We start from the raw sequence: 26484 nt of genomic DNA, 5'->3' as shown, positions 1-26484 counted from the left end.
GGGGGGGCCGGGTGGGCAAGGGGGGGCCGGGTGGGCAAGGGGGGGCCGGGTGGGCAAGGGGGGGCCGGGTGGGCAAGGGGGGGCCGGGTGGGCAAGGGGGGCCGGGTGGGCAAGGGGGGGCCGGGTGGGCAAGGGGGGGCCGGGTGGGCAAGGGGGGGCCGGGTGGGCAAGGGGGGGCCGGGTGGGCAAGGGGGGGCCGGGTGGGCAAGGGGGGGCCGGGTGGGCAAGGGGGGGCCGGGTGGGCAAGGGGGGGCCGGGTGGGCAAGGGGGGGCCGGGTGGGCAAGGGGGGGCCGGGTGGGCAAGGGGGGGCCGGGTGGGCAAGGGGGGGCCGGGTGGGCAAGGGGGGGCCGGGTGGGCAAGGGGGGGCCGGGTGGGCAAGGGGGGGCCGGGTGGGCAAGGGGGGGCCGGGTGGGCAAGGGGGGGCCGGGTGGGCAAGGGGGGGCCGGGTGGGCAAGGGGGGGCCGGGTGGGCAAGGGGGGGCCGGGTGGGCAAGGGGGGGCCGGGTGGGCAAGGGGGGGCCGGGTGGGCAAGGGGGGGGCCGGGTGGGCAAGGGGGGGGCCGGGTGGGCAAGGGGGGGGCCGGGTGGGCAAGGGGGGGGGCCGGGTGGGCAAGGGGGGGGCCGGGTGGGCAAGGGGGGGGCCGGGTGGGCAAGGGGGGGGGCCGGGTGGGCAAGGGGGGGGCCGGGTGGGCAAGGGGGGGGCCGGGTGGGCAAGGGGGGGGCCGGGTGGGCAAGGGGGGGGCCGGGTGGGCAAGGGGGGGGCCGGGTGGGCAAGGGGGGGCCGGGTGGGCAAGGGGGGGGCCGGGTGGGCAAGGGGGGGGCCGGGTGGGCAAGGGGGGGGCCGGGTGGGCAAGGGGGGGGCCGGGTGGGCAAGGGGGGGCCGGGTGGGCAAGGGGGGGGCCGGGTGGGCAAGGGGGGGGCCGGGTGGGCAAGGGGGGGGCCGGGTGGGCAAGGGGGGGGCCGGGTGGGCAAGGGGGGGGCAGGGTGGGCAAGGGGGGGGCCGGGTGGGCAAGGGGGGGGCCGGGTGGGCAAGGGGGGGGCCGGGTGGGCAAGGGGGGGGCCGGGTGGGCAAGGGGGGGGGCCGGGTGGGCAAGGGGGGGCCGGGTGGGCAAGGGGGGGGCCGGGTGGGCAAGGGGGGGGCCGGGTGGGCAAGGGGGGGGCCGGGTGGGCAAGGGGGGGGCCGGGTGGGCAAGGGGGGGGCCGGGTGGGCAAGGGGGGGGCCGGGTGGGCAAGGGGGGGGCCGGGTGGGCAAGGGGGGGGCCGGGTGGGCAAGGGGGGGGCCGGGTGGGCAAGGGGGGGGCCGGGTGGGCAAGGGGGGGGCCGGGTGGGCAAGGGGGGGGCCGGGTGGGCAAGGGGGGGGCCGGGTGGGCAAGGGGGGGGCCGGGTGGGCAAGGGGGGGCCGGGTGGGCAAGGGGGGGGCCGGGTGGGCAAGGGGGGGGCCGGGTGGGCAAGGGGGGGGCCGGGTGGGCAAGGGGGGGGCCGGGTGGGCAAGGGGGGGGCCGGGTGGGCAAGGGGGGGGGCCGGGTGGGCAAGGGGGGGGCCGGGTGGGCAAGGGGGGGCCGGGTGGGCAAGGGGGGGCCGGGTGGGCAAGGGGGGGCCGGGTGGGCAAGGGGGGGCCGGGTGGGCAAGGGGGGGCCGGGTGGGCAAGGGGGGCCGGGTGGGCAAGGGGGGGCCGGGTGGGCAAGGGGGGGCCGGGTGGGCAAGGGGGGGCCGGGTGGGCAAGGGGGGGCCGGGTGGGCAAGGGGGGGCCGGGTGGGCAAGGGGGGGCCGGGTGGGCAAGGGGGGGGCCGGGTGGGCAAGGGGGGGCCGGGTGGGCAAGGGGGGGCCGGGTGGGCAAGGGGGGCCGGGTGGGCAAGGGGGGGCCGGGTGGGCAAGGGGGGGCCGGGTGGGCAAGGGGGGGCCGGGTGGGCAAGGGGGGGCCGGGTGGGCAAGGGGGGGGCCGGGTGGGCAAGGGGGGCCGGTGGGCAAGGGGGGGGCCGGGTGGGCAAGGGGGGGGCCGGGTGGGCAAGGGGGGGGCCGGGTGGGCAAGGGGGGGGGCCGGGTGGGCAAGGGGGGGGCCGGGTGGCAAGGGGGGGGCCGGGTGGGCAAGGGGGGGGCCGGGTGGGCAAGGGGGGGCCGGGTGGGCAAGGGGGGGCCGGGTGGGCAAGGGGGGGGCCGGGGAGGGGGCCGGGTGGGCAAGGGGGGGGCCGGGTGGGCAAGGGGGGGCCGGGTGGGCAAGGGGGGGGCCGGGTGGGCAAGGGGGGGCCGGGTGGGCAAGGGGGGGCCGGGTGGGCAAGGGGGGGCCGGGTGGGCAAGGGGGGGCCGGGTGGGCAAGGGGGGGCCGGGTGGGCAAGGGGGGGCCGGGGGCAAGGGGGGCCGGGTGGGCAAGGGGGGCCGGGTGGGCAAGGGGGGGCCGGGTGGGCAAGGGGGGGCCGGGTGGGCAAGGGGGGGCCGGGTGGGCAAGGGGGGGCCGGGTGGGCAAGGGGGGGCCGGGTGGGCAAGGGGGGGCCGGGTGGGCAAGGGGGGCCGGGTGGGCAAGGGGGGGCCGGGTGGGCAAGGGGGGCCGGGTGGGCAAGGGGGGGCCGGGTGGGCAAGGGGGGGCCGGGTGGGCAAGGGGGGGCCGGGTGGGCAAGGGGGGCCGGGTGGGCAAGGGGGGCCGGGTGGGCAAGGGGGGGCCGGGTGGGCAAGGGGGGCCGGGTGGGCAAGGGGGGCCGGGTGGGCAAGGGGGGCCGGGTGGGCAAGGGGGGGCCGGGTGGGCAAGGGGGGGCCGGGTGGGCAAGGGGGGGCGGGTGGGCAAGGGGGGGCCGGGTGGGCAAGGGGGGGCCGGGTGGGCAAGGGGGGGCCGGGTGGGCAAGGGGGGGCCGGGTGGCAAGGGGGGCGGGTGGGCAAGGGGGGCCGGGTGGGCAAGGGGGAGGGGGCGGGTGGGCAAGGGGGGGCGGGTGGGCAAGGGGGCCGGTGGGCAAGGGGGGGCCGGTGGGCAAGGGGGGGCCGGGTGGGCAAGGGGGGACCGGGTGGGCAAGGGGGGACCGGGTGGGCAAGGGGGGACCGGGTGGGCAAGGGGGACCGGGTGGGCAAGGGGGGACCGGGTGGGCAAGGGGGGACCGGGTGGGGAAGGGGGGACCGGGTGGGGAAGGGGGGACCGGGTGGGGAAGGGGGGACCGGGTGGGGAAGGGGGATCGGGTGGGAAGGGGGGATCGGGTGGGGAAGGGGGGATCGGGTGGGGAAGGGGGGATCGGGTGGGGAAGGGGGATCGGGTGGGAAGGGGGATCGGGTGGGGAAGGGGGGATCGGGTGGGGAAGGGGGGATCGGGTGGGAAGGGGGGATCGGGTGGGGAAGGGGGGATCGGGTGGGGAAGGGGGATCGGGTGGGGAAGGGGGGATCGGGTGGGGAAGGGGGGATCGGGTGGGGAGGGGGATGATCGGGTGGGGAAGGGGGGATCGGGTGGGGAAGGGGGGATCGGGTGGGGAAGGGGGGATCGGGTGGGGAAGGGGGATCGGGTGGGGAAGGGGGGATCGGGTGGGGAAGGGGGATCGGGTGGGGAAGGGTGATCGGGTGGGGAAGGGGGGATCGGGTGGGGAAGGGGGGATCTGGTGGGGAAGGGGGGATCGGGTGGGGAAGGGGGGATCGGGTAGGGAAGGGGGGATCGGGTAGGGAAGGGGGGATCGGGTAGGGAAGGGGGGATCGGGTGGGGAAGGGGGGGGATCGGGTGGGGAAGGGGGGGGGGATCGGGTGGGGAAGGGGGGGATCGGGTGGGGAAGGGGGGGATCGGGTGGGGAAGGGGGGGATCGGGTGGGGAAGGGGGGGGGGATCGGGTGGGGAAGGGGGGGGGGGGATCAGCATACATATGAAAATTAGCGCAGTCCCTGAAGGTGATGCTGCTGAAGGGTAGCATGTGAAATTGGAGGAACACAGAGATACTTGCGAAGAGAAGATGGAAAGGTGTACGATCAGGAAAAGACGGCATTGCGGGTACACAGATATAAATGCCGCCCACACCTCCCACCCTCAGCTGCCCTGGTCCAGTGCTCACATCTCCCCGGCCCATCCCAGCGCTCACACCCCTGCAGCTCGCCGCTCACAAACCCCCGGCTAGGCCCAGGGCTCACACCTGCCCCCCCTCAGCCCGGCGCTAGCATCCACGGGCTCGCCGCTCAAAACCTTACCGCAAGTTTGCTTCTCGTTGGGCTCCGTGGTGGCTGATTTCTTCCGCTTGCCCCGATTGTGTGATGGGGCTCTGCCCCGAAACACTCTCTGTCGGAGGGGCTGCCTTGCTGTGGGTGCACAACACAGCAAGCGGTGGGGGGAGCCTGCAAAAACATGAGACATCAGATGGAGCATTACTCAGAATGTAACCCATTGCTGTACCTGTCCTGGGAGTGTTTGATGGGGACAGTGTAGTGGGAGCTTTACTCTGTATCTAACCCCGTGCTGTACCTGTCCTGGGAGTGTTTGATGAGGACAGTGTAGTGGGAGCTTTACTCTGTATCTAACCCCGTGCTGTACCTGTCCAGGGAGTGTTTGATGGGGACAGTGTAGAGGGAGCTTTACTCTGTATCTAACCCCGTGCTGTACCTGTCCTGGGAGTGTTTGATGAGGACAGTGTAGGGGGAGCTTTACTCTGTATCTAACCCCGTGCTGTACCTGTCCTGGGAGTGTTTGATGGGGACAGTGTACAGGGAGCTTTACTCTGTATCTAACCCCGTGCTGTACCTGTCCTGGGAGTGTTTGATGTGAACAGTGTAGAGGGAGCTTTACTCTGTATCTAACCCCGTGCTGTACCTGTCCTGGGAATGTTTGATGAGGACAGTGTAGAGGGAGCTTTATTCTGTATCTAACCCCGTGCTGTACCTGTCCTGGGAGTGTTTGATGGGGACAGTGTAGAAAGAGCTTTACTCAGTATCAAATCCTGTGTATCGACCGAGGAGATTCAGAAATGCTGGAGGAACGTCTATGTACCATGAGTACCTGATTTGCCGTAATCTCCCCCTCTGGTTGCTGCCAATGTCCTTGGCATTACGTAGGTTACTGACGTGTCCTCGAGATATTTGTCTACTGGATCTGGAGAAACTATTGAAAGGAGAAGGAGGGATTAGTCTCCACGGATGTTACAACCCAAAAAGCATTAGCTTAATTCCAACTCATGTTGCCAGGAGATGTTGAAGTGCCATTTGAAGCAGGCATCATCACAGCCTTGGCGTAGGTTAATATCAGCACAAGTCATGGAACAAACTCAACTTCAAAACACCAATGAGAAAGAGTAGAAACAAGTACAATTTTAAAATCATATTGCCTCGCTTCTTAATGCTGACCCTCTGACAGTGCAGCACTCCCTCAGTACTGACACTCTGACACTGCAGCACTCCCTCAGTACTAACCCTCTGACAGTGCAGCGCTCCCTCAGTACTGACCCTCTGACAGTGCAGCACTCCCTCAGTACTAACCCTCTGACAGTGCAGCACTCCCTCAGTACTGACCCTCTGACGGTGCAGCGCTCCCTCAGTACTGACTCTCCGACAGTTCAGCACTCCCTCAGTACTGACTCTCCGACAGTTCAGCACTCCCTCAATACTGACACTGACAGGGCAGCACTCCCTCAGTACTGACCCTCTGACGGTGCAGCGCTCCCTCAGTACTGACTCTCCGACAGTTCAGCACTCCCTCAGTACTGACTCTCTGACAATTCAGCACTCCCTCAATACTGACAGTGACAGTGCAGCGCTCCCACAGTACTGACCCTCTGACAGTGCAGCACTCCCTCAGTACTGACCCTCTGACAGTGCAGCGCTCCCTCAGTACTGACCCTCTGACAGTGCAGCACTCCCTCAGTACTGACCCTCTGACAGTGCAGCACTCCCTCAGTACTGACACTGGCAGTGCATTTGTCCCTCAGTACCGATCCTTTGACAGTGCAGCGCTCCCTCAATACTGACCCTCTGACAGTGCAGCATTCCCTCAGTCCTGACCTGACAGTGCAGCACTCCCTCAGTACTGACCCTCTGACAGTGCAGCGCTCCCTCAGTACTGACCCTCTGACAGTGCAGCACTCACTCAGTACTGACACTGGCAGTGCATTTGTCCCTCTGTACCGATCCTTTGACAGTGCAGCACTCCCTCAATACTGACCCTCTGACAGTGCAGCATTCCCTCAGTCCTGACCCTCTGACAGTGCAGCATTCCCTCAGTCCTGACCTGACAGGGCAGCACTCCCTCGGTACTGACCCTCTGACAGTGCAGCACTCACTTCGTACTGACCCTCTGACAGTGCAGCGCTCTCTCAGTACTGACCCTCTGACAGTGCAACACACCCTCAGTACTGACCCTCTGACAGTGCAGCGCTCCCTCAGTACTGACCCTCTGACAGTGCAGCACTCCCTCAGTACTGACCCTGACAGTGCAGCACTCCCTCAGTATTGACTCTCTGACAATGCAGCATTCCCTCAGTACTGACCCTCTGACAGTGCAGCAGTGATTCCGTACTGATCCTCCGCCAGTACACAACTCCCTCAGTCCTGATACGCTGATAGTGCAGTTCTCCCTCAGTCCCGAGTCTCTGACAGTGCAGCATTCCCTCAGTACTGACCCTCTGACAGTGCAGCACTCCCTCAGTACTAACCCTCTGACAGTGCAGCACTCCCTCAGTACTGACCCTCTGACGGTGCAGCGCTCCCTCAGTACTGACTCTCCGACAGTTCAGCACTCCCTCAGTACTGACTCTCCGACAGTTCAGCACTCCCTCAATACTGACACTGACAGGGCAGCACTCCCTCAGTACTGACCCTCTGACGGTGCAGCGCTCCCTCAGTACTGACTCTCCGACAGTTCAGCACTCCCTCAGTACTGACTCTCTGACAATTCAGCACTCCCTCAATACTGACAGTGACAGTGCAGCGCTCCCACAGTACTGACCCTCTGACAGTGCAGCACTCCCTCAGTACTGACCCTCTGACAGTGCAGCGCTCCCTCAGTACTGACCCTCTGACAGTGCAGCACTCCCTCAGTACTGACCCTCTGACAGTGCAGCACTCCCTCAGTACTGACACTGGCAGTGCATTTGTCCCTCAGTACCGATCCTTTGACAGTGCAGCGCTCCCTCAATACTGACCCTCTGACAGTGCAGCATTCCCTCAGTCCTGACCTGACAGTGCAGCACTCCCTCAGTACTGACCCTCTGACAGTGCAGCGCTCCCTCAGTACTGACCCTCTGACAGTGCAGCACTCACTCAGTACTGACACTGGCAGTGCATTTGTCCCTCTGTACCGATCCTTTGACAGTGCAGCACTCCCTCAATACTGACCCTCTGACAGTGCAGCATTCCCTCAGTCCTGACCCTCTGACAGTGCAGCATTCCCTCAGTCCTGACCTGACAGGGCAGCACTCCCTCGGTACTGACCCTCTGACAGTGCAGCACTCACTTCGTACTGACCCTCTGACAGTGCAGCGCTCTCTCAGTACTGACCCTCTGACAGTGCAACACACCCTCAGTACTGACCCTCTGACAGTGCAGCGCTCCCTCAGTACTGACCCTCTGACAGTGCAGCACTCCCTCAGTACTGACCCTGACAGTGCAGCACTCCCTCAGTATTGACTCTCTGACAATGCAGCATTCCCTCAGTACTGACCCTCTGACAGTGCAGCAGTGATTCCGTACTGATCCTCCGCCAGTACACAACTCCCTCAGTCCTGATACGCTGATAGTGCAGTTCTCCCTCAGTCCCGAGTCTCTGACAGTGCAGCATTCCCTCAGTCCTGACCTGACAGTGCAGCACTCCTTCAGTACTGACCCTCTGACAGTGCAGCACTCCCTCAGTACTGACTCTCTGACAGTTCAGCACTCCCTCTGTCCTGACCTTCCGACAGTGCATTACTCCCTCAATACTGACACTCTGACGGTGCAGCGCTCCCGCAGTGCTGACCCTGACAGTGTAGCACTCCATCAGTGCAGGCCGTCTGACAGTGCAGCACTCCCTCAGAACTAACCCTCTGATAGTGTCTACTTCAACGCCAGGAGCATCCGGAATAAGGTGGGTGAACATGCAGGTTGGTACCTGGGACTTCGATGTTGTGGGAAGTTTTCGGAGCCATGGATAGAGAAGGGACAGGAATGGTTGTTGCGGTTTCCGAGGTTTAGATGTTTCTGTAAGCTCAGGGAAGGTGGTAAAAGAGGGGGAGGGGTGGCATTGTTAGTGAAGGACAGTTTTACGGTGGCAGAAAGGACGTCTGATGAGGACTCGTCTGCTGAGGTAGTATGGGCTGTGGTTAGAATCAGGAAAGGAGAGGTCACCCTATTGGAGTTTTCTATTGGCCTCCGAAAAGTTCCAGAGATGTAGAGGAAAGGATTGCAAAGAGGATTCTGGATACGAGCGAAAGTAACAGGGTAGTTGTTATGGGGGACTTTAACTTTCCAAATATTGACTGGAAACGCGATAGTTTGAGTACTTTAGATGGGTCAGTTTTTGTCCAATGTGTGCAGGAGAGTTTCCTGACACAGTATATAGATAGGCTAACAAGAGGCGAGGCCACATTGGATTTGGTACTGTGTAATGAACCAGGCCAGATGTTAGATTTGGAGGTAGATGAGCACTTTGGTGATAGTGACCACAATTTGGTTACGTTTACTATAGCGATGGAAAGGGATAGGTATATACTGCAGGGCAAGAGTTATATCTGGGGGAAAGGCAATTATGATGCGATGAGGCATGACTTAGGATGCATCGGATGAAGAGGAAAACTGCAGGGGATGGGCACAATGGAAATGTAGAGCTTGTTCAAGGAACTGCTACTGCGTGTCCTTGATAAGCATGTACCTGTCAGGCAGGGAGGAAGTGGTCGAGCGAGGGAAAAGTGGTTTACTCAAGTAGTTGAATCACTTGTCAAGAGGCAGAAGGAGGCTTATGTAAAGATGAGACGTGAAGGTTCAGTTAGGGCGCTTGAGAATTACAAGTTAGCTAGGAAGGACCTAAAGAGAGAGCTAAGAAGAGCCAGGAGGGGACATGAGAAGTTCTTGGCAGGTAGGATCAGGGAAAACCCTAAAGCTTTCTATAGGTATGTCAGGAATAAAAGAATGACTAGGGTAAGAGTAGGACCAGTCAAGGACAGTAGTGGGAAGTTGTGCGTGAGGAGAGGCGTTAAATGAATATTTTTCGTCAGTTTTCACAGGAACAAGACAATATTGTCGAGGAGAATACGGAGATACAGGCTCCTAGACTAGACGGGATTGAGGTTCATAAGGAGGAGGTGTTAGCAATTCTGGAAAGTTTGAAAATAGTTAAGTCCCCTGGGCCAGATGGGATCTATCCGAGGATTCTCTGGGAAGATAGGGAGGAGATTGCAGAGCCTTTGGCTTTGATCTTTATGTCGTCACTGTCTACAGGAATAGTGCCGGAAGACTGGAGGACAGCAAATGTTATCCCCTTGTTCAAGAAGGGGAGTAGAGACAACCCTGGTAACTATAGACCAGTGAGCCTTACTTCTGTTGTGGGCAAAGTCTTGGAAAGGATTATAAGAGATAGGATCTATAATCATCTAGAACGGAATCATTTGATTAGGGATAGTCAACACGGTTTTGTGAAGGGTAGGTCGTGCCTCACAAACCTTATTGAGTTCTTTATGAGGTGACCAAACAGGTGGACGAGGGTAAAGCAGTTGATGTGGTGTACATGGATTTCAGTAAAGCGTTTGAGAAGATACCCCACAGTAAGCTATTGCAGAAAATATGGTGGCATGGGAGTGAGGGTGATTTAGCGGTTTGGATCAGTAATTGGCTAGCTGTAAGAAGACAAAGATTGATGGGAAATGTGCAGCCTGGAGTTCAGTTACTAGTGGTGTATCACAAGGATCTGTTTTGGGGTGTCATGTGAGAGTACCTTTAAGAAATGGATGTTGAAGCAATGTACCTTTAAGAAAACAGTGATGTCAAAGAGTGGGTGGAGCTGAGCTCAGTTCAGCCATTTTGTAGTTTCAGTTTTGAGGAAAAGAGTTTGGGTGTGTCTGTGTTTGCAGTCAACTGGATCTGCTGTGAACTCTGCCACGAAAGACTGTCTCTGGATCATTTGGGTGATTTAAACTTATAATGGTTAAAGCCTTTACCCTGATGTGACTCTGTTTAAAGGTGTTAAGTCTCTCTTGGATGTTGAAAGGAATAACTGAAGGATTATTTAGTGTTGTAATATTGTCGGGGTTATCTTTGAAGTAAGGGGTGTTAAGAGATCCAATGTTTATTTAAGATGTTAAGTTGAGTTCATGGAATAAACATTGTTTTGTGTTTAAAAGCCCACGTGTCCATAATTGTAATCCCACTCCTAGGGAACAAGCCGTGTGCTCAGAAAAGCAACAATAGCATTAAAGGGGGAGGTTGGTTGAACTCCATGATACATTTTGGGGTTCTGAACACACCTCGCCCATAACAGGGGCCACTGCTGTTTATTATTTTTATAAATGACATTTAGAAGGATGGGTGAGTAAATTTGCAGATGACACTAAAGTCGGTGGAGTTGTGGACAGTGCGGAGGGATGTTACAAGTTACAGAGGGATATAGATAAGCTGCAGAGCTGGGCTGAGAGGTGGCAAATGGAGTTTAATTTAGAGAAGTGTGAGGTGATTCACTTTGGAAGGAATAACAGGAATGCGGAATATTTGGCTAATGGTAAAGTTCTTGGAAGTGTGGATGAGCAGAGGGATCTAGGTGTCCATGTACATAGATCCCTGAAAGTTGCCACCCAGGTTGATAGGGTTGTTAAGAAGGCGTACGGCGTGTTAGCTTTTATTGGTAGAGGGATTGAGTTTCGGAGCCATGAGGTCATGTTGCAGCTGTACAAAATTCTGGTGCGGCCGCATTTGGAGACTTGTGTGCAGTTCTGGTTGGAAGGATGTGGAAGCATTGGAAAGGGTGCAGAGGAGATTTACCAGGATGTTGCCTGGTATGGAGAGAAGATGTTATGAGGAAAGGCTGAGGGACTTGAGGCTGTTTTCATTAGAGAGAAAGTGGTTAAGAGGTGACTTAATAGAGGCATACAAGATGATCAGAGGATTAGATAGGATGGACAGTGAGAGCCATTTTCCTCGGATGGTGATGTCTAGCACGGGGGGACATAGCTTTAAATTGAGGGGAGATAAATATAGGACAGATGTAACAGGTAGCTTCTTTACTCAGAGAGTAGTAAGGGTGTGGAATGCCATGCCTGCAACAGTAGTGGACTCGCCAACATTAAAGGCATTTAAATGGTCATTGGATAAACATATGGATGATAATGCAATAGGTAGGCTTTAGATTGGTTTCACAGGTCGGCGCAACATCGAGGGCCGAAGGGCCTGTACTGCGCTGTAATGTTCTATTGTTCTATAGTGCAGCACTCCCTCAGTACTGACCCACTGAAAGTGCAGCGTTCCCTCAGTACTGACCTTCTGACAGTGCAGCGCTTCCTCGGTACTGACCCTCTGACAGAGCAGCACTCCCTCAGTACTGACCCTTTGACACTGCAGCGCTCCTTCAGTACTGACCCTCCAACAGTGCAGCACTCCCTCAGTACTGACCCTCTGACAGTGCAGCGCTCTCTCAGTACTGACCGTCTGACAGTGTAGCACACCGTCAATCCTGACTCTCTGACTGTGCAGTACTCCCTCAGTACTGCATTTCCCGTCAGTGCAGCACTCCCTCTATGACAATGCAGCACTCCCTCAGCACTGACCCATTGATAATGCAGTGCTCCCTCAGTTCGAACTCTCCGACAGTGTAGGATTCCCTCATTAGTGACTCTCTGGCAGGACAGCACTCCCTCAGTACTGACCCTCTGACAGTTCAGCACTCCCTCCATACTGACTCTCTAGCAGTTCAGCCCTCCCTTAGTACTGACACTGACAGTGCAGGAGTCCCACAGTACTGACCCTCTGACATTGCAGCTCTCCCTCAGTTCTGACCCTCTGACAGTGCAGCACTCACAGTACAGACCATCTGACAATGCAGCACTCTCTCAGTACGGATCATCCGACAGTGCACAACTCCCTCATTAGTACAGCGCTCCCTCATTACTGACCATCTTAACAGTGCAGCCCTCCCTTAGTACTGACACTGACAGTGCAGCACTCTCTCAGTCCTGACCCTCTGACAGTGCAGCGCTCCCTCAGTATTGACCTTCTGACAGTGCAGCACTCCCTCAGTCCTGACCCTCTGACAGTGCAGCGCTCCCTCAGTATTGACCTTCTGACAGTGCAGCAGTCCCTCAGTACTGACCCTCTGACAGTGCAGCGCTCCCTCAGTATTGACCTTCTGACAGTGCAGCAGTCCCTCAGTACTGACCCTCGGATAGAGCAGCTCTCTCTCAGTGCTGACCTTCCGACAGTGCAGCACTCCCTCAGCACTGACCCTCTGACAGTGCAGCAGTCGCTCAGTACTGACTCTCTCAGTGCAGCACTCCCTCAGCAATGACCCGTTGACAGTGCAGCACTCCCTCAGTACTGACCCTCTGACAGTGAAGCGCTCCCTCAGTACTGACCCTCTGACAGTGCAACACTCCCTCAGTACTGACCCGCTGACAGTGCAGCACTCCCTCAGTACTGACCCTCTGACAGTGAAGCGCTCCCTCAGTACTGACCCTCTGACAGTGCAGCGCTCCCTCAGTTTAGACCCTCTGACAGTGCAGCGTTCCCTCAGTACTGACCCTCTGACAGTGCAGCACTCCCTCAGTACTAACCCTCTGACAGTGCAGCACTCACTTAGTACTGACCCTCTGACAGTGCAGCACTCCCTCAGTACTGACCCTGACAGTGCAGCACTCCCTCAGTATTGACTCTCTGACAATGCAGCATTCCCTCAGTACTGACCCTCTGACAGTGCAGCAGTGATTCCGTACTGATCCTCCGCCAGTACACAACTCCCTCAGTCCTGATACGCTGATAGTGCAGTTCTCCCTCAGTCCCGAGTCTCTGACAGTGCAGCACTACCTCAGCACTGACCATCTGACAGTGCTGCACTCCCTCAGTACTGACCCTATGACAGTGCAGCGCTCCCTCAGTACTGACCCTCTGACAGTGCAGCACTACCTTAGTACTGACTCTCCGACAATTCAGCTCTCCCTCAGTCCTGACCCCGTGACAGTGCAGCGCTCCCTCAGCACTGACCCTCTGACAGTGCAGCACTCCCTCAGTACTGACCCTCTGACGGTGCAGCGCTCCCTCAGTACTGACTCTCCGACAGTTCAGCACTCCCTCAGTACTGACTCTCCGACAGTTCAGCACTCCCTCAATACTGACACTGACAGGGCAGCACTCCCTCAGTACTGACCCTCTGACGGTGCAGCGCTCCCTCAGTACTGACTCTCCGACAGTTCAGCACTCCCTCAGTACTGACTCTCTGACAATTCAGCACTCCCTCAATACTGACAGTGACAGTGCAGCGCTCCCACAGTACTGACCCTCTGACAGTGCAGCACTCCCTCAGTACTGACCCTCTGACAGTGCAGCGCTCCCTCAGTACTGACCCTCTGACAGTGCAGCACTCCCTCAGTACTGACCCTCTGACAGTGCAGCACTCCCTCAGTACTGACACTGGCAGTGCATTTGTCCCTCAGTACCGATCCTTTGACAGTGCAGCGCTCCCTCAATACTGACCCTCTGACAGTGCAGCATTCCCTCAGTCCTGACCTGACAGTGCAGCACTCCCTCAGTACTGACCCTCTGACAGTGCAGCGCTCCCTCAGTACTGACCCTCTGACAGTGCAGCACTCACTCAGTACTGACACTGGCAGTGCATTTGTCCCTCTGTACCGATCCTTTGACAGTGCAGCACTCCCTCAATACTGACCCTCTGACAGTGCAGCATTCCCTCAGTCCTGACCCTCTGACAGTGCAGCATTCCCTCAGTCCTGACCTGACAGGGCAGCACTCCCTCGGTACTGACCCTCTGACAGTGCAGCACTCACTTCGTACTGACCCTCTGACAGTGCAGCGCTCTCTCAGTACTGACCCTCTGACAGTGCAACACACCCTCAGTACTGACCCTCTGACAGTGCAGCGCTCCCTCAGTACTGACCCTCTGACAGTGCAGCACTCCCTCAGTACTGACCCTGACAGTGCAGCACTCCCTCAGTATTGACTCTCTGACAATGCAGCATTCCCTCAGTACTGACCCTCTGACAGTGCAGCAGTGATTCCGTACTGATCCTCCGCCAGTACACAACTCCCTCAGTCCTGATACGCTGATAGTGCAGTTCTCCCTCAGTCCCGAGTCTCTGACAGTGCAGCATTCCCTCAGTCCTGACCTGACAGTGCAGCACTCCTTCAGTACTGACCCTCTGACAGTGCAGCACTCCCTCAGTACTGACTCTCTGACAGTTCAGCACTCCCTCTGTCCTGACCTTCCGACAGTGCATTACTCCCTCAATACTGACACTCTGACGGTGCAGCGCTCCCGCAGTGCTGACCCTGACAGTGTAGCACTCCATCAGTGCAGGCCGTCTGACAGTGCAGCACTCCCTCAGAACTAACCCTCTGATAGTGTCTACTTCAACGCCAGGAGCATCCGGAATAAGGTGGGTGAACATGCAGGTTGGTACCTGGGACTTCGATGTTGTGGGAAGTTTTCGGAGCCATGGATAGAGAAGGGACAGGAATGGTTGTTGCGGTTTCCGAGGTTTAGATGTTTCTGTAAGCTCAGGGAAGGTGGTAAAAGAGGGGGAGGGGTGGCATTGTTAGTGAAGGACAGTTTTACGGTGGCAGAAAGGACGTCTGATGAGGACTCGTCTGCTGAGGTAGTATGGGCTGTGGTTAGAATCAGGAAAGGAGAGGTCACCCTATTGGAGTTTTCTATTGGCCTCCGAAAAGTTCCAGAGATGTAGAGGAAAGGATTGCAAAGAGGATTCTGGATACGAGCGAAAGTAACAGGGTAGTTGTTATGGGGGACTTTAACTTTCCAAATATTGACTGGAAACGCGATAGTTTGAGTACTTTAGATGGGTCAGTTTTTGTCCAATGTGTGCAGGAGAGTTTCCTGACACAGTATATAGATAGGCTAACAAGAGGCGAGGCCACATTGGATTTGGTACTGTGTAATGAACCAGGCCAGATGTTAGATTTGGAGGTAGATGAGCACTTTGGTGATAGTGACCACAATTTGGTTACGTTTACTATAGCGATGGAAAGGGATAGGTATATACTGCAGGGCAAGAGTTATATCTGGGGGAAAGGCAATTATGATGCGATGAGGCATGACTTAGGATGCATCGGATGAAGAGGAAAACTGCAGGGGATGGGCACAATGGAAATGTAGAGCTTGTTCAAGGAACTGCTACTGCGTGTCCTTGATAAGCATGTACCTGTCAGGCAGGGAGGAAGTGGTCGAGCGAGGGAAAAGTGGTTTACTCAAGTAGTTGAATCACTTGTCAAGAGGCAGAAGGAGGCTTATGTAAAGATGAGACGTGAAGGTTCAGTTAGGGCGCTTGAGAATTACAAGTTAGCTAGGAAGGACCTAAAGAGAGAGCTAAGAAGAGCCAGGAGGGGACATGAGAAGTTCTTGGCAGGTAGGATCAGGGAAAACCCTAAAGCTTTCTATAGGTATGTCAGGAATAAAAGAATGACTAGGGTAAGAGTAGGACCAGTCAAGGACAGTAGTGGGAAGTTGTGCGTGAGGAGAGGCGTTAAATGAATATTTTTCGTCAGTTTTCACAGGAACAAGACAATATTGTCGAGGAGAATACGGAGATACAGGCTCCTAGACTAGACGGGATTGAGGTTCATAAGGAGGAGGTGTTAGCAATTCTGGAAAGTTTGAAAATAGTTAAGTCCCCTGGGCCAGATGGGATCTATCCGAGGATTCTCTGGGAAGATAGGGAGGAGATTGCAGAGCCTTTGGCTTTGATCTTTATGTCGTCACTGTCTACAGGAATAGTGCCGGAAGACTGGAGGACAGCAAATGTTATCCCCTTGTTCAAGAAGGGGAGTAGAGACAACCCTGGTAACTATAGACCAGTGAGCCTTACTTCTGTTGTGGGCAAAGTCTTGGAAAGGATTATAAGAGATAGGATCTATAATCATCTAGAACGGAATCATTTGATTAGGGATAGTCAACACGGTTTTGTGAAGGGTAGGTCGTGCCTCACAAACCTTATTGAGTTCTTTATGAGGTGACCAAACAGGTGGACGAGGGTAAAGCAGTTGATGTGGTGTACATGGATTTCAGTAAAGCGTTTGAGAAGATACCCCACAGTAAGCTATTGCAGAAAATATGGTGGCATGGGAGTGAGGGTGATTTAGCGGTTTGGATCAGTAATTGGCTAGCTGTAAGAAGACAAAGATTGATGGGAAATGTGCAGCCTGGAGTTCAGTTACTAGTGGTGTATCACAAGGATCTGTTTTGGGGTGTCATGTGAGAGTACCTTTAAGAAATGGATGTTGAAGCAATGTACCTTTAAGAAAACAGTGATGTCAAAGAGTGGGTGGAGCTGAGCTCAGTTCAGCCATTTTGTAGTTTCAGTTTTGAGGAAAAGAGTTTGGGTGTGTCTGTGTTTGCAGTCAACTGGATCTGCTGTGAACTCTGCCACGAAAGACTGTCTCTGGATCATTTGGGTGATTTAAACTTATAATGGTTAAAGCCTTTACCCTGATGTGACTCTGTTTAAAGGTGTTAAGTCTCTCTTGGATGTTGAAAGGAATAACTGAAGGATTATTTAGTGTTGTAATATTGTCGGGGTTATCTTTGAAGTAAGGGGTGTTAAGAGATCCAATGTTTATTTAAGATGTTAAGTTGAGTTCATGGAATAAACATTGTTTTGTGTTTAAAAGCCCACGTGTCCATAATTGTAATCCCACTCCTAGGGAACAAGCCGTGTGCTCAGAAAAGCAACAATAGCATTAAAGGGGGAGGTTGGTTGAACTCCATGATACATTTTGGGGTTCTGAACACACCTCGCCCATAACAGGGGCCACTGCTGTTTATTATTTTTATAAATGACATTTAGAAGGATGGGTGAGTAAATTTGCAGATGACACTAAAGTCGGTGGAGTTGTGGACAGTGCGGAGGGATGTTACAAGTTACAGAGGGATATAGATAAGCTGCAGAGCTGGGCTGAGAGGTGGCAAATGGAGTTTAATTTAGAGAAGTGTGAGGTGATTCACTTTGGAAGGAATAACAGGAATGCGGAATATTTGGCTAATGGTAAAGTTCTTGGAAGTGTGGATGAGCAGAGGGATCTAGGTGTCCATGTACATAGATCCCTGAAAGTTGCCACCCAGGTTGATAGGGTTGTTAAGAAGGCGTACGGCGTGTTAGCTTTTATTGGTAGAGGGATTGAGTTTCGGAGCCATGAGGTCATGTTGCAGCTGTACAAAATTCTGGTGCGGCCGCATTTGGAGACTTGTGTGCAGTTCTGGTTGGAAGGATGTGGAAGCATTGGAAAGGGTGCAGAGGAGATTTACCAGGATGTTGCCTGGTATGGAGAGAAGATGTTATGAGGAAAGGCTGAGGGACTTGAGGCTGTTTTCATTAGAGAGAAAGTGGTTAAGAGGTGACTTAATAGAGGCATACAAGATGATCAGAGGATTAGATAGGATGGACAGTGAGAGCCATTTTCCTCGGATGGTGATGTCTAGCACGGGGGGACATAGCTTTAAATTGAGGGGAGATAAATATAGGACAGATGTAACAGGTAGCTTCTTTACTCAGAGAGTAGTAAGGGTGTGGAATGCCATGCCTGCAACAGTAGTGGACTCGCCAACATTAAAGGCATTTAAATGGTCATTGGATAAACATATGGATGATAATGCAATAGGTAGGCTTTAGATTGGTTTCACAGGTCGGCGCAACATCGAGGGCCGAAGGGCCTGTACTGCGCTGTAATGTTCTATTGTTCTATAGTGCAGCACTCCCTCAGTACTGACCCACTGAAAGTGCAGCGTTCCCTCAGTACTGACCTTCTGACAGTGCAGCGCTTCCTCGGTACTGACCCTCTGACAGAGCAGCACTCCCTCAGTACTGACCCTTTGACACTGCAGCGCTCCTTCAGTACTGACCCTCCAACAGTGCAGCACTCCCTCAGTACTGACCCTCTGACAGTGCAGCGCTCTCTCAGTACTGACCGTCTGACAGTGTAGCACACCGTCAATCCTGACTCTCTGACTGTGCAGTACTCCCTCAGTACTGCATTTCCCGTCAGTGCAGCACTCCCTCTATGACAATGCAGCACTCCCTCAGCACTGACCCATTGATAATGCAGTGCTCCCTCAGTTCGAACTCTCCGACAGTGTAGGATTCCCTCATTAGTGACTCTCTGGCAGGACAGCACTCCCTCAGTACTGACCCTCTGACAGTTCAGCACTCCCTCCATACTGACTCTCTAGCAGTTCAGCCCTCCCTTAGTACTGACACTGACAGTGCAGGAGTCCCACAGTACTGACCCTCTGACATTGCAGCTCTCCCTCAGTTCTGACCCTCTGACAGTGCAGCACTCACAGTACAGACCATCTGACAATGCAGCACTCTCTCAGTACGGATCATCCGACAGTGCACAACTCCCTCATTAGTACAGCGCTCCCTCATTACTGACCATCTTAACAGTGCAGCCCTCCCTTAGTACTGACACTGACAGTGCAGCACTCTCTCAGTCCTGACCCTCTGACAGTGCAGCGCTCCCTCAGTATTGACCTTCTGACAGTGCAGCACTCCCTCAGTCCTGACCCTCTGACAGTGCAGCGCTCCCTCAGTATTGACCTTCTGACAGTGCAGCAGTCCCTCAGTACTGACCCTCTGACAGTGCAGCGCTCCCTCAGTATTGACCTTCTGACAGTGCAGCACTCCCTCAGTCCTGACCCTCTGACAGTGCAGCGCTCCCTCAGTATTGACCTTCTGACAGTGCAGCAGTCCCTCAGTACTGACCCTCTGACAGTGCAGCGCTCCCTCAGTATTGACCTTCTGACAGTGCAGCAGTCCCTCAGTACTGACCCTCGGATAGAGCAGCTCTCTCTCAGTATTGACCTTCTGACAGTGCAGCAGTCCCTCAGTACTGACCCTCTGACAGTGCAGCGCTCCCTCAGTATTGACCTTCTGACAGTGCAGCAGTCCCTCAGTACTGACCCTCGGATAGAGCAGCTCTCTCTCAGTGCTGACCTTCCGACAGTGCAGCACTCCCTCAGCACTGACCCTCTGACAGTGCAGCACTCACAGTACAGACCATCTGACAATGCAGCACTCTCTCAGTACGGATCATCCGACAGTGCACAACTCCCTCATTAGTACAGCGCTCCCTCATTACTGACCATCTTAACAGTGCAGCCCTCCCTTAGTACTGACACTGACAGTGCAGCACTCTCTCAGTCCTGACCCTCTGACAGTGCAGCGCTCCCTCAGTATTGACCTTCTGACAGTGCAGCACTCCCTCAGTCCTGACCCTCTGACAGTGCAGCGCTCCCTCAGTATTGACCTTCTGACAGTGCAGCAGTCCCTCAGTACTGACCCTCTGACAGTGCAGCGCTCCCTCAGTATTGACCTTCTGACAGTGCAGCACTCCCTCAGTCCTGACCCTCTGACAGTGCAGCGCTCCCTCAGTATTGACCTTCTGACAGTGCAGCAGTCCCTCAGTACTGACCCTCTGACAGTGCAGCGCTCCCTCAGTATTGACCTTCTGACAGTGCAGCACTCCCTCAGTCCTGACCCTCTGACAGTGCAGCGCTCCCTCAGTATTGACCTTCTGACAGTGCAGCAGTCCCTCAGTACTGACCCTCTGACAGTGCAGCGCTCCCTCAGTATTGACCTTCTGACAGTGCAGCAGTCCCTCAGTACTGACCCTCGGATAGAGCAGCTCTCTCTCAGTGCTGACCTTCCGACAGTGCAGCACTCCCTCAGCACTGACCCTCTGACAGTGCAGCAGTCGCTCAGTACTGACTCTCTCAGTGCAGCACTCCCTCAGCAATGACCCGTTGACAGTGCAGCACTCCCTCAGTACTGACCATCTGACAGTGCAGTACTCCCACAGTACTGACCCTGTGACAGTGCAGCACTCCCTCAGCAATGACCCGTTGACAGTGCAGCGCACCCTCAGTACTGACATTCTGACAGTGCAGCACTCCCTCAGTACTGACCCTCTGACAGTGCAGCGCTCCCACAGTACGGATCCTCCGACAGTGCACAACTCCCTCAGTACAGCGCTCCCTCATTACTGACCATCTTAACAGTGCAGCAGCCCCCCAGTACTGACCCTCAGAACTGACTCACTGACAGTGCAGCACTCCCTCAGTACTGACGCTCCAACAGTGCAGCGCTCCCTCAGTACTGACCCTCTTGACAGTACAGCAGTTCCTCAGTACTGACCCTCTGACAATGCAGCACTCCCTCAGTACTGACACTGACAGTGCAGCGCTCCCTCAGTCCTGCCTCTGTGACAGTGAACACTCCCTCAAGACTGACCCTCTGACAGTACAGAGCTCCCTCAGTGCTGATCCCGACAATGCAGAGCTCCTTCCACACTGATTCTCTGACAGTGCAGCACTCCCTCAGTACTGACCCTCCGACAGTGAAGCACTACCTCCAACTGACCCTCTGACAGTACAGCACTCCCTTTGTGCAGCACGCCCTCATACAGACTCTCTGGCAGTTCAGCCCTCCCTTCGTACTGCCACTGATAGTGCAGTACTCGCACAGTACTGACAATCCGACAATGCAGTGCTCCCTCAGTTCTGACCCTCTGACAATGCAGCACTCCCTCAGTACTGACCCTCTGACAGTGCAGCACTTCCTCAGTACTGACCCTCTGACAGTGCAGCACTCCCTCAGTATTGACCGTCTGACAGTGTAGCACACCGTCAATCCTGACTCTCTGACTGTGCAGCACTCCCTCAGTACTACATTTCCCGTCAGTGCAGCACTCCCTCAGCACTGACCCATTGATAATGCAGTGCTCCCTCAGTCCGAACTCTCCGACAGTGTAGGATTCCCTCATTAGTGACTCTGGCAGGACAGCACTCCCTCAGTGCTGCGCTCCATCAGTACTGACCCTCTGACAGTTCAGCACTCCCTTAGTACTGACACTGACAGTGCAGGAGTCCCACAGTACTGACCCTCTGACTGTGCAGCACTCCCTCAGTACAGACCTTCTGACAATGCAGCACTCCCTCAGTACAGATCACCCGACAGTGCACAACACCCTCATTAGTACAGCGCTCCCTCATTACTGACCATCTTAACAGTGCAGCCCTCCCTTAGTACTGACACTGACAATGCAGGAGTCCCTCAGTACCGACCCTCTGACAGGCAGCACTCCCTCAGTACTGACCCTCTGACAGTACAGCACTCCCTCAGTACAGACTATCTGAGTGCAGCACTCCCTCCATACTGACTCTCTGACAGTTAGGCACTCACTTAGTACTGACACTGACAGTGCAGCGCTCCCTCAGTCCTGACTCTCTGCCAGTGAGCACTCCCTCAAGACTGACCCTCTGACAGTACAGAACTCCCTCAGTACTGACCCTCTGACAATGCAGCACTCCCTCAGCACTGACCCTGTGACAGTGCAGCGTTCCCTCGGTACTGACCCTGTGACAGTGCAGTGCTCCCTCAGTCTGAACTCTCCAACAGTGTAGGATTCCCTCATTACTGACTCTCTTCTCGTGCAGCACTACCTCAGCACTGATCCTCTGACAATGCAGCGCTCCCTCAGTAGTGACCCTCTGACAGAGCTGCACTCCCCTCAGTACTGACCCTCTGGCAGTGCAGCGCTCCCTCAGTACGGACTCTCTGACAGTGCAGCATTCCCTCCGTATTGACCCTCTGACAGTGCTGCACTCTCTCTGTACTGACTCGGACAGTGCAGCACTCCCTCAGTACTGACCCTCTGACAGTGCAGCACTCCCTCAGTACTGACTCTCCGACAGTTCAGCACTCCCTCAGTACTGACCCTCTGCCATTGCAGCACTCCTTCAGTACTGACCTTCTAACAATGCAGCGCTCCCTCAGTACAGACCCTCTGACAGTGCAGCACTCCCTCAGTACTGACCCTCTGCCATTGCAGCATTCCTTCAGTACTGACCTTCTAACAATGCAGCGCTCCCTCAGTACTTATCCTCTGACAGTGCAGCACTCGCTCAGTACTGACCCTCTGACAGTGCAGCACGTCCTCAGTACTGACAATCCGACAATGCAGTGCTCCCTCAGTACTGACCCTGACAGTGCAGCACTCCCTCAGTACTGACCCTCCTACAGTAGTGCTCCCTCAGTGCTGACCCTGGCAATGCAGCGCACACTCAGTCTTGAGCTTCTGACAATGCAGAACTCCCTCAGTACTGACCCTCTGACAGTGCAGCACTACCTCAGTACTGACCCTCTGACATGCAGCACTCCCTCAGAACTGACAATCCGACAATGCAGTGCTCCCTCAGTACTGACCCTCTGACAGTGCAGCGCTCCCTCAGTACTTATCCTCTGACAGTGCAGCACTCGCTCAGTACTGACACTGACAGTGCAGCGCTCCCTCAGTCCTGACTCTCTGCCAGTGAGCACTCCCTGAAGACTGACTCTCCGACAGTTCAGCACTCCCTGAGTACTGCCAATCAGACAATTCAGTGCTCCCTCAGTCCTGACCCTCTGACAGTGCAGCACTCCCTCAGTACTGACCCTCTGACAGTGCAGCACTCCCTCAGTACTGACCCTCCGACAGTAGTGCTCCCTCAGTGCTGACCCTGGCAATGCAGCGCACACTCAGTCTTGAGCCTCTGATAATGCAGAACTCCTTCCGTACTGACCCTCCGACAGTGCAGCACTCCCTCAGTACTGACTCTCTGACAGTGCAGCGCTCCATCAAGCCTTACCATGACAGTGCAGCGCACCCCTCAGTGCTAACCCTGACAGGGCAGCACTACCTCAGTACTGCCCCTCTGACAGTGCAGCAAACCCTCAGTACTGACCCTCTGACAGTGCAGCACTCCCTCAGTACTGACCCTCCTACAGTAGTGCTCCCTCAGTGCTGACCCTGGCAATGCAGCGCACTCAGTCTTGAGCTTCTGACAATGCAGAACTCCCTCAGTACTGACCCTCTGACAGTGCAGCACTCCCTCAGTACTGACCCTCTGACAGTGCAGCACTCCCTCAGTACTGACCCCCTGACAGTGCAGCACTCCCTCAGTACTGACCCCCTGACAGTGCAGCACTCCCTCAGTACTGACCCCCTGACAGTGCAGCACTACCTCAGTACTGACCCTCTGACAGTGCCGATCTCCCTCAGTACTGACCCTCTGACATGCAGCACTCCCTCAGAACTGACTCTCTGACAGTGCAGTACTCCCTCAGTACTGAACCTCTGACAGTGCAGTACTCCCTCATTACTGAACCTCTGACAGTGCAGCACTCCCAAAGTACTAACCCTCTGACAGTGCAGTTCTCCCTCAGTACTGACCCTCCAACAGTGCAGCGCTCCCTCAGTACTGACCCTCTGACAGTTCAGCACTCCCTCAGTACTGACCCTCTGACAGTGCAGCACTCCCTCAGTACTGACCCCCTGACAGTGCAGCACTCCCTCAGTACTGACCCCCTGACAGTGCAGCACTCCCTCAGTACTGATCCTCTGACAGTGCAGCACTCCCTCAGTACTGACCCTCTGACAGTGCAGCGCTCCCTCAGTACTGACCAACAGTACAGTGCTCCCTCAGGACTGACCCTCTGACAGTGCAGCAATCCCTCAGTACTGGCCCTCTGACATTGCAGCACTCCCAGTATTGACCTTCGGTCAGCTCAGCCTAAGATTATTCACAACTGACACCCGCTTCGAATCAGTATTCTCACACGTCACCCTCAGAATGGGCCAGCCTACCTGTCTTCCTGCGCTTGAGCGTGACGTAGGGCAGGAGATCATGCCGAGTGATGATGCGCAGGAGCTGGAGCACCTGCCGGAAGTTCGTCTCGTCGCAGCGGCCCTGGCGCTCCAGCGCGAGGAAGAAGTCCCGTCCGCTGCGGATCATGCCGCGCTCGTAGTCCTCAATGACATCGACGAAGAGGAAGGAGAGCACCCGCACATCCCGGTGTGTCAGCTGGGCGCCCACAATCTGGAACATCCGGTGCAGAGAGTACAGCCCGTGCTCACTGTTGACCTGCTCCTCCGGCCACTGCTGGCCGCTCCCCTTGGCATCGGCCATGTGAAAGGGACCTGGCGCCTGTTCCGTTAACGAAACACAAGTGCACACTGGAGATTGGGAGCTGCAAGCGATTCCAATAGATCCGTGTGAATTTGGAGCGTTGCAAAGTGGTGGTCCAGAAAGAATATGGGATGAATCGGAGAGACTATTCCAAATGGGTAGCAGCAGGACGACAGGTCTCTTCCCCACTTTTTCTCATTGTGCTCCCTCCATTTCCCCTTGCTCCTGCGGGTGTTGTGTCAGCCTTTGCCGAGCAAAGCAGCTACCCCAACCTCGCTGGGCTGGCTGGCAAAACAAAAGATGCTCTAACAAGAAACAAAGCAACGCCTGGCCAGTGGACTGAGGAAATCAGCGTTCATTGACTCTGCTGTCCTGCTTCACCAAAGGAGAACAGGTGAGGCAATCGTCTTGATTTGGGGGCGAGGGGAGTTGAGGTAGGCACTTTCTCCACAACGAGGTAGCGAATCCTTCAGACTGGGTTGCGGATTGGCCAAAAATAGGCTTTGACCCCACCCACCCCCTTCCACAAAGTTAAGGACAACTTTGCGGTGTCCTTGGAACGAGTCTCTTGCCTGTTCAGCTGCTCCTGAGGGGTTGTGCAGGTTACCAGTCCAAACCGAGGGCGACAGGAGACCCAGTGAGGGGAGACAGGAACCTGGCAGGTCCAACCGGCACCCTTAATCCTGCGGCGGAAAATACCAAGGATACAGGAAATTTGGCTCTCTTGGGCCAGGGGTGGGGGGCTGAAACTGGCAACGGTCCAGAATGGGGTCTTGGGAAAGGGGGAGCAGATTGAGAAAGTTAGGGCTGCCCTTGAAGTAGAATTGGATCCCTGCAAAGGAGGAGGTTTGGTCGGCCCTTGGAGCTGGATGCTGGCTTCCTGATGATTGTTGGGGTCTGAGTAGTCAACCAGGCCAAAATGCGGTCTTGGGGAAGGGTTCTAGTACAGATATTAACCAAAAACCTTCTTTTTGAGAGCAGTGGCTCAGTCAATGGGCAAAGGGGGAGGCGGCCATCTTGGATTCTGAGTCTTGGGTTGAGGGAGGCAGGTTGGGTTCTGATGTTTTTTTTCTATATCCTTCTACTTCCTTTTGCCTTCTCCTCCGTTTATCTTTCCCTTTCTCCAGTCGCTTAACGCTGCGCCGCTTCCGTCACAACAGCAGCCAGAGCCGCCACCACATCAACTCCGCCATCTTCCACTGCTGGCCGTTGGGAGGAGGAGGGGAATGAAGATGGGCGTGGCCTCCATGATCGGTGGGCGTGTAGCGCCGCGCGGCACCCCGGGTGTTGTAGTCTTTAAAGCCCATTGCTACTCGCTCTAAATAACGGGGCCTGCCCGCCCATTGGACTACACGTCCCGTCGTGCATTCGGCGGACCTCCCTTTCTCACCCTGACAACGCTAATGTGTCATCGCGTTACTGCGTTGGCCGGCCTGGGCCTGAACTTGCGTGGAAGGATGCCGAACCGTCCGCGTTGTCCGTCGGGAGTTGGAGTCTCATCGGCTACACATGTGGAAAAGGGGGGGGGGGGAACAAGGTTAACAAAGGCGCATGCGCAATTACTGCACTACAGCTCCCATCATGCTACTGTTTCGGGGCGGGCTCGGGTCGACAATAATCAAATGACGTCACTTCGCCGCCATGCTCTCTGGGTACTGTAGTCTGCAGAGGCGTTCCGACACTGGGATAGATTGTTAAACGGACTACATTACCCGACGGCCCGGCAGGATCAACTGAATGTCAGGTTTTTCCATCGATTTTGAGTTTACGATGTTATTTTGTGACGCTGCTATTAGCCAGTGGCTTGGTTACCCCTGGTGCTCGTTGCTGAGTATTTTGAATTCCTTACTCCATCCACAGTCTCTCTCATTCTGCGGTGGATCCAGCTGTGTAAAAATTCATTGATTTGTTTCTTCATTGATATGTTTAATTGTCCTTGTTATTGGGTGGGGGAAGCCGTCACCATCTTTGTCAGGGGCAGCTCAGTGTGATATCCCATAATGTTGCCATGTCTCGCCATTTTGCGGAGGGGCAAAACATGCCGCCATCTTTCTGAGGGGCAAAACAAAGCCTAGATACCCTCCGGTGAGGAACTTGTCCGCCATTGTGTTGAGGGGCACTCAGGTAACATATCTGGAATGTCAAGGCGGGGAGGGCGAGAAACAAATCATAATTGTACACATGCGAGGCTGCTTTTGAAAGAGTTAAATGGGGATTGCCCCTCAGTAAAATGGAGATGTGGCTCAAAATTGACTGAGCCCCTCGAAATGATGGCGGATATACGTCAATCCCTTTCCCCTCCCCCCCCGCAAAGGAGGGAGATAACGCCCCTCAGAAAGATGGCGGAGCTCACTGTTTAAACCCAGGTGTTCGCTGCCCCGCAGGTGAGACTGGGCGCCCC

At 56.2% G+C, this 26484-nt stretch overlaps 1 protein-coding gene across 1 annotated transcript in view; it reads right to left on the bottom strand.

The window, feature by feature from the left end:
• ndufs2 (NADH:ubiquinone oxidoreductase core subunit S2) overlaps positions 1 to 26484 on the bottom strand; it is a 132842-nt gene that overhangs the window by 67766 nt on the left and 38592 nt on the right. Inside the window, exon 6 of the mRNA XM_072500510.1 lies at positions 23762 to 24101. Within this exon, the coding sequence (XP_072356611.1) occupies positions 23762 to 24101 (340 nt within the window). The remainder of the gene's footprint in view (positions 1 to 23761; positions 24102 to 26484) is intronic.

Source organism: Scyliorhinus torazame, chromosome 4 (genome assembly GCF_047496885.1).
Source record: "Scyliorhinus torazame isolate Kashiwa2021f chromosome 4, sScyTor2.1, whole genome shotgun sequence".
Taxonomy (NCBI): domain Eukaryota; kingdom Metazoa; phylum Chordata; class Chondrichthyes; order Carcharhiniformes; family Scyliorhinidae; genus Scyliorhinus; species Scyliorhinus torazame.
Note: the sequence above shows the minus strand (reverse complement) of the source record. Positions and strands in the feature narration are given on the sequence as shown.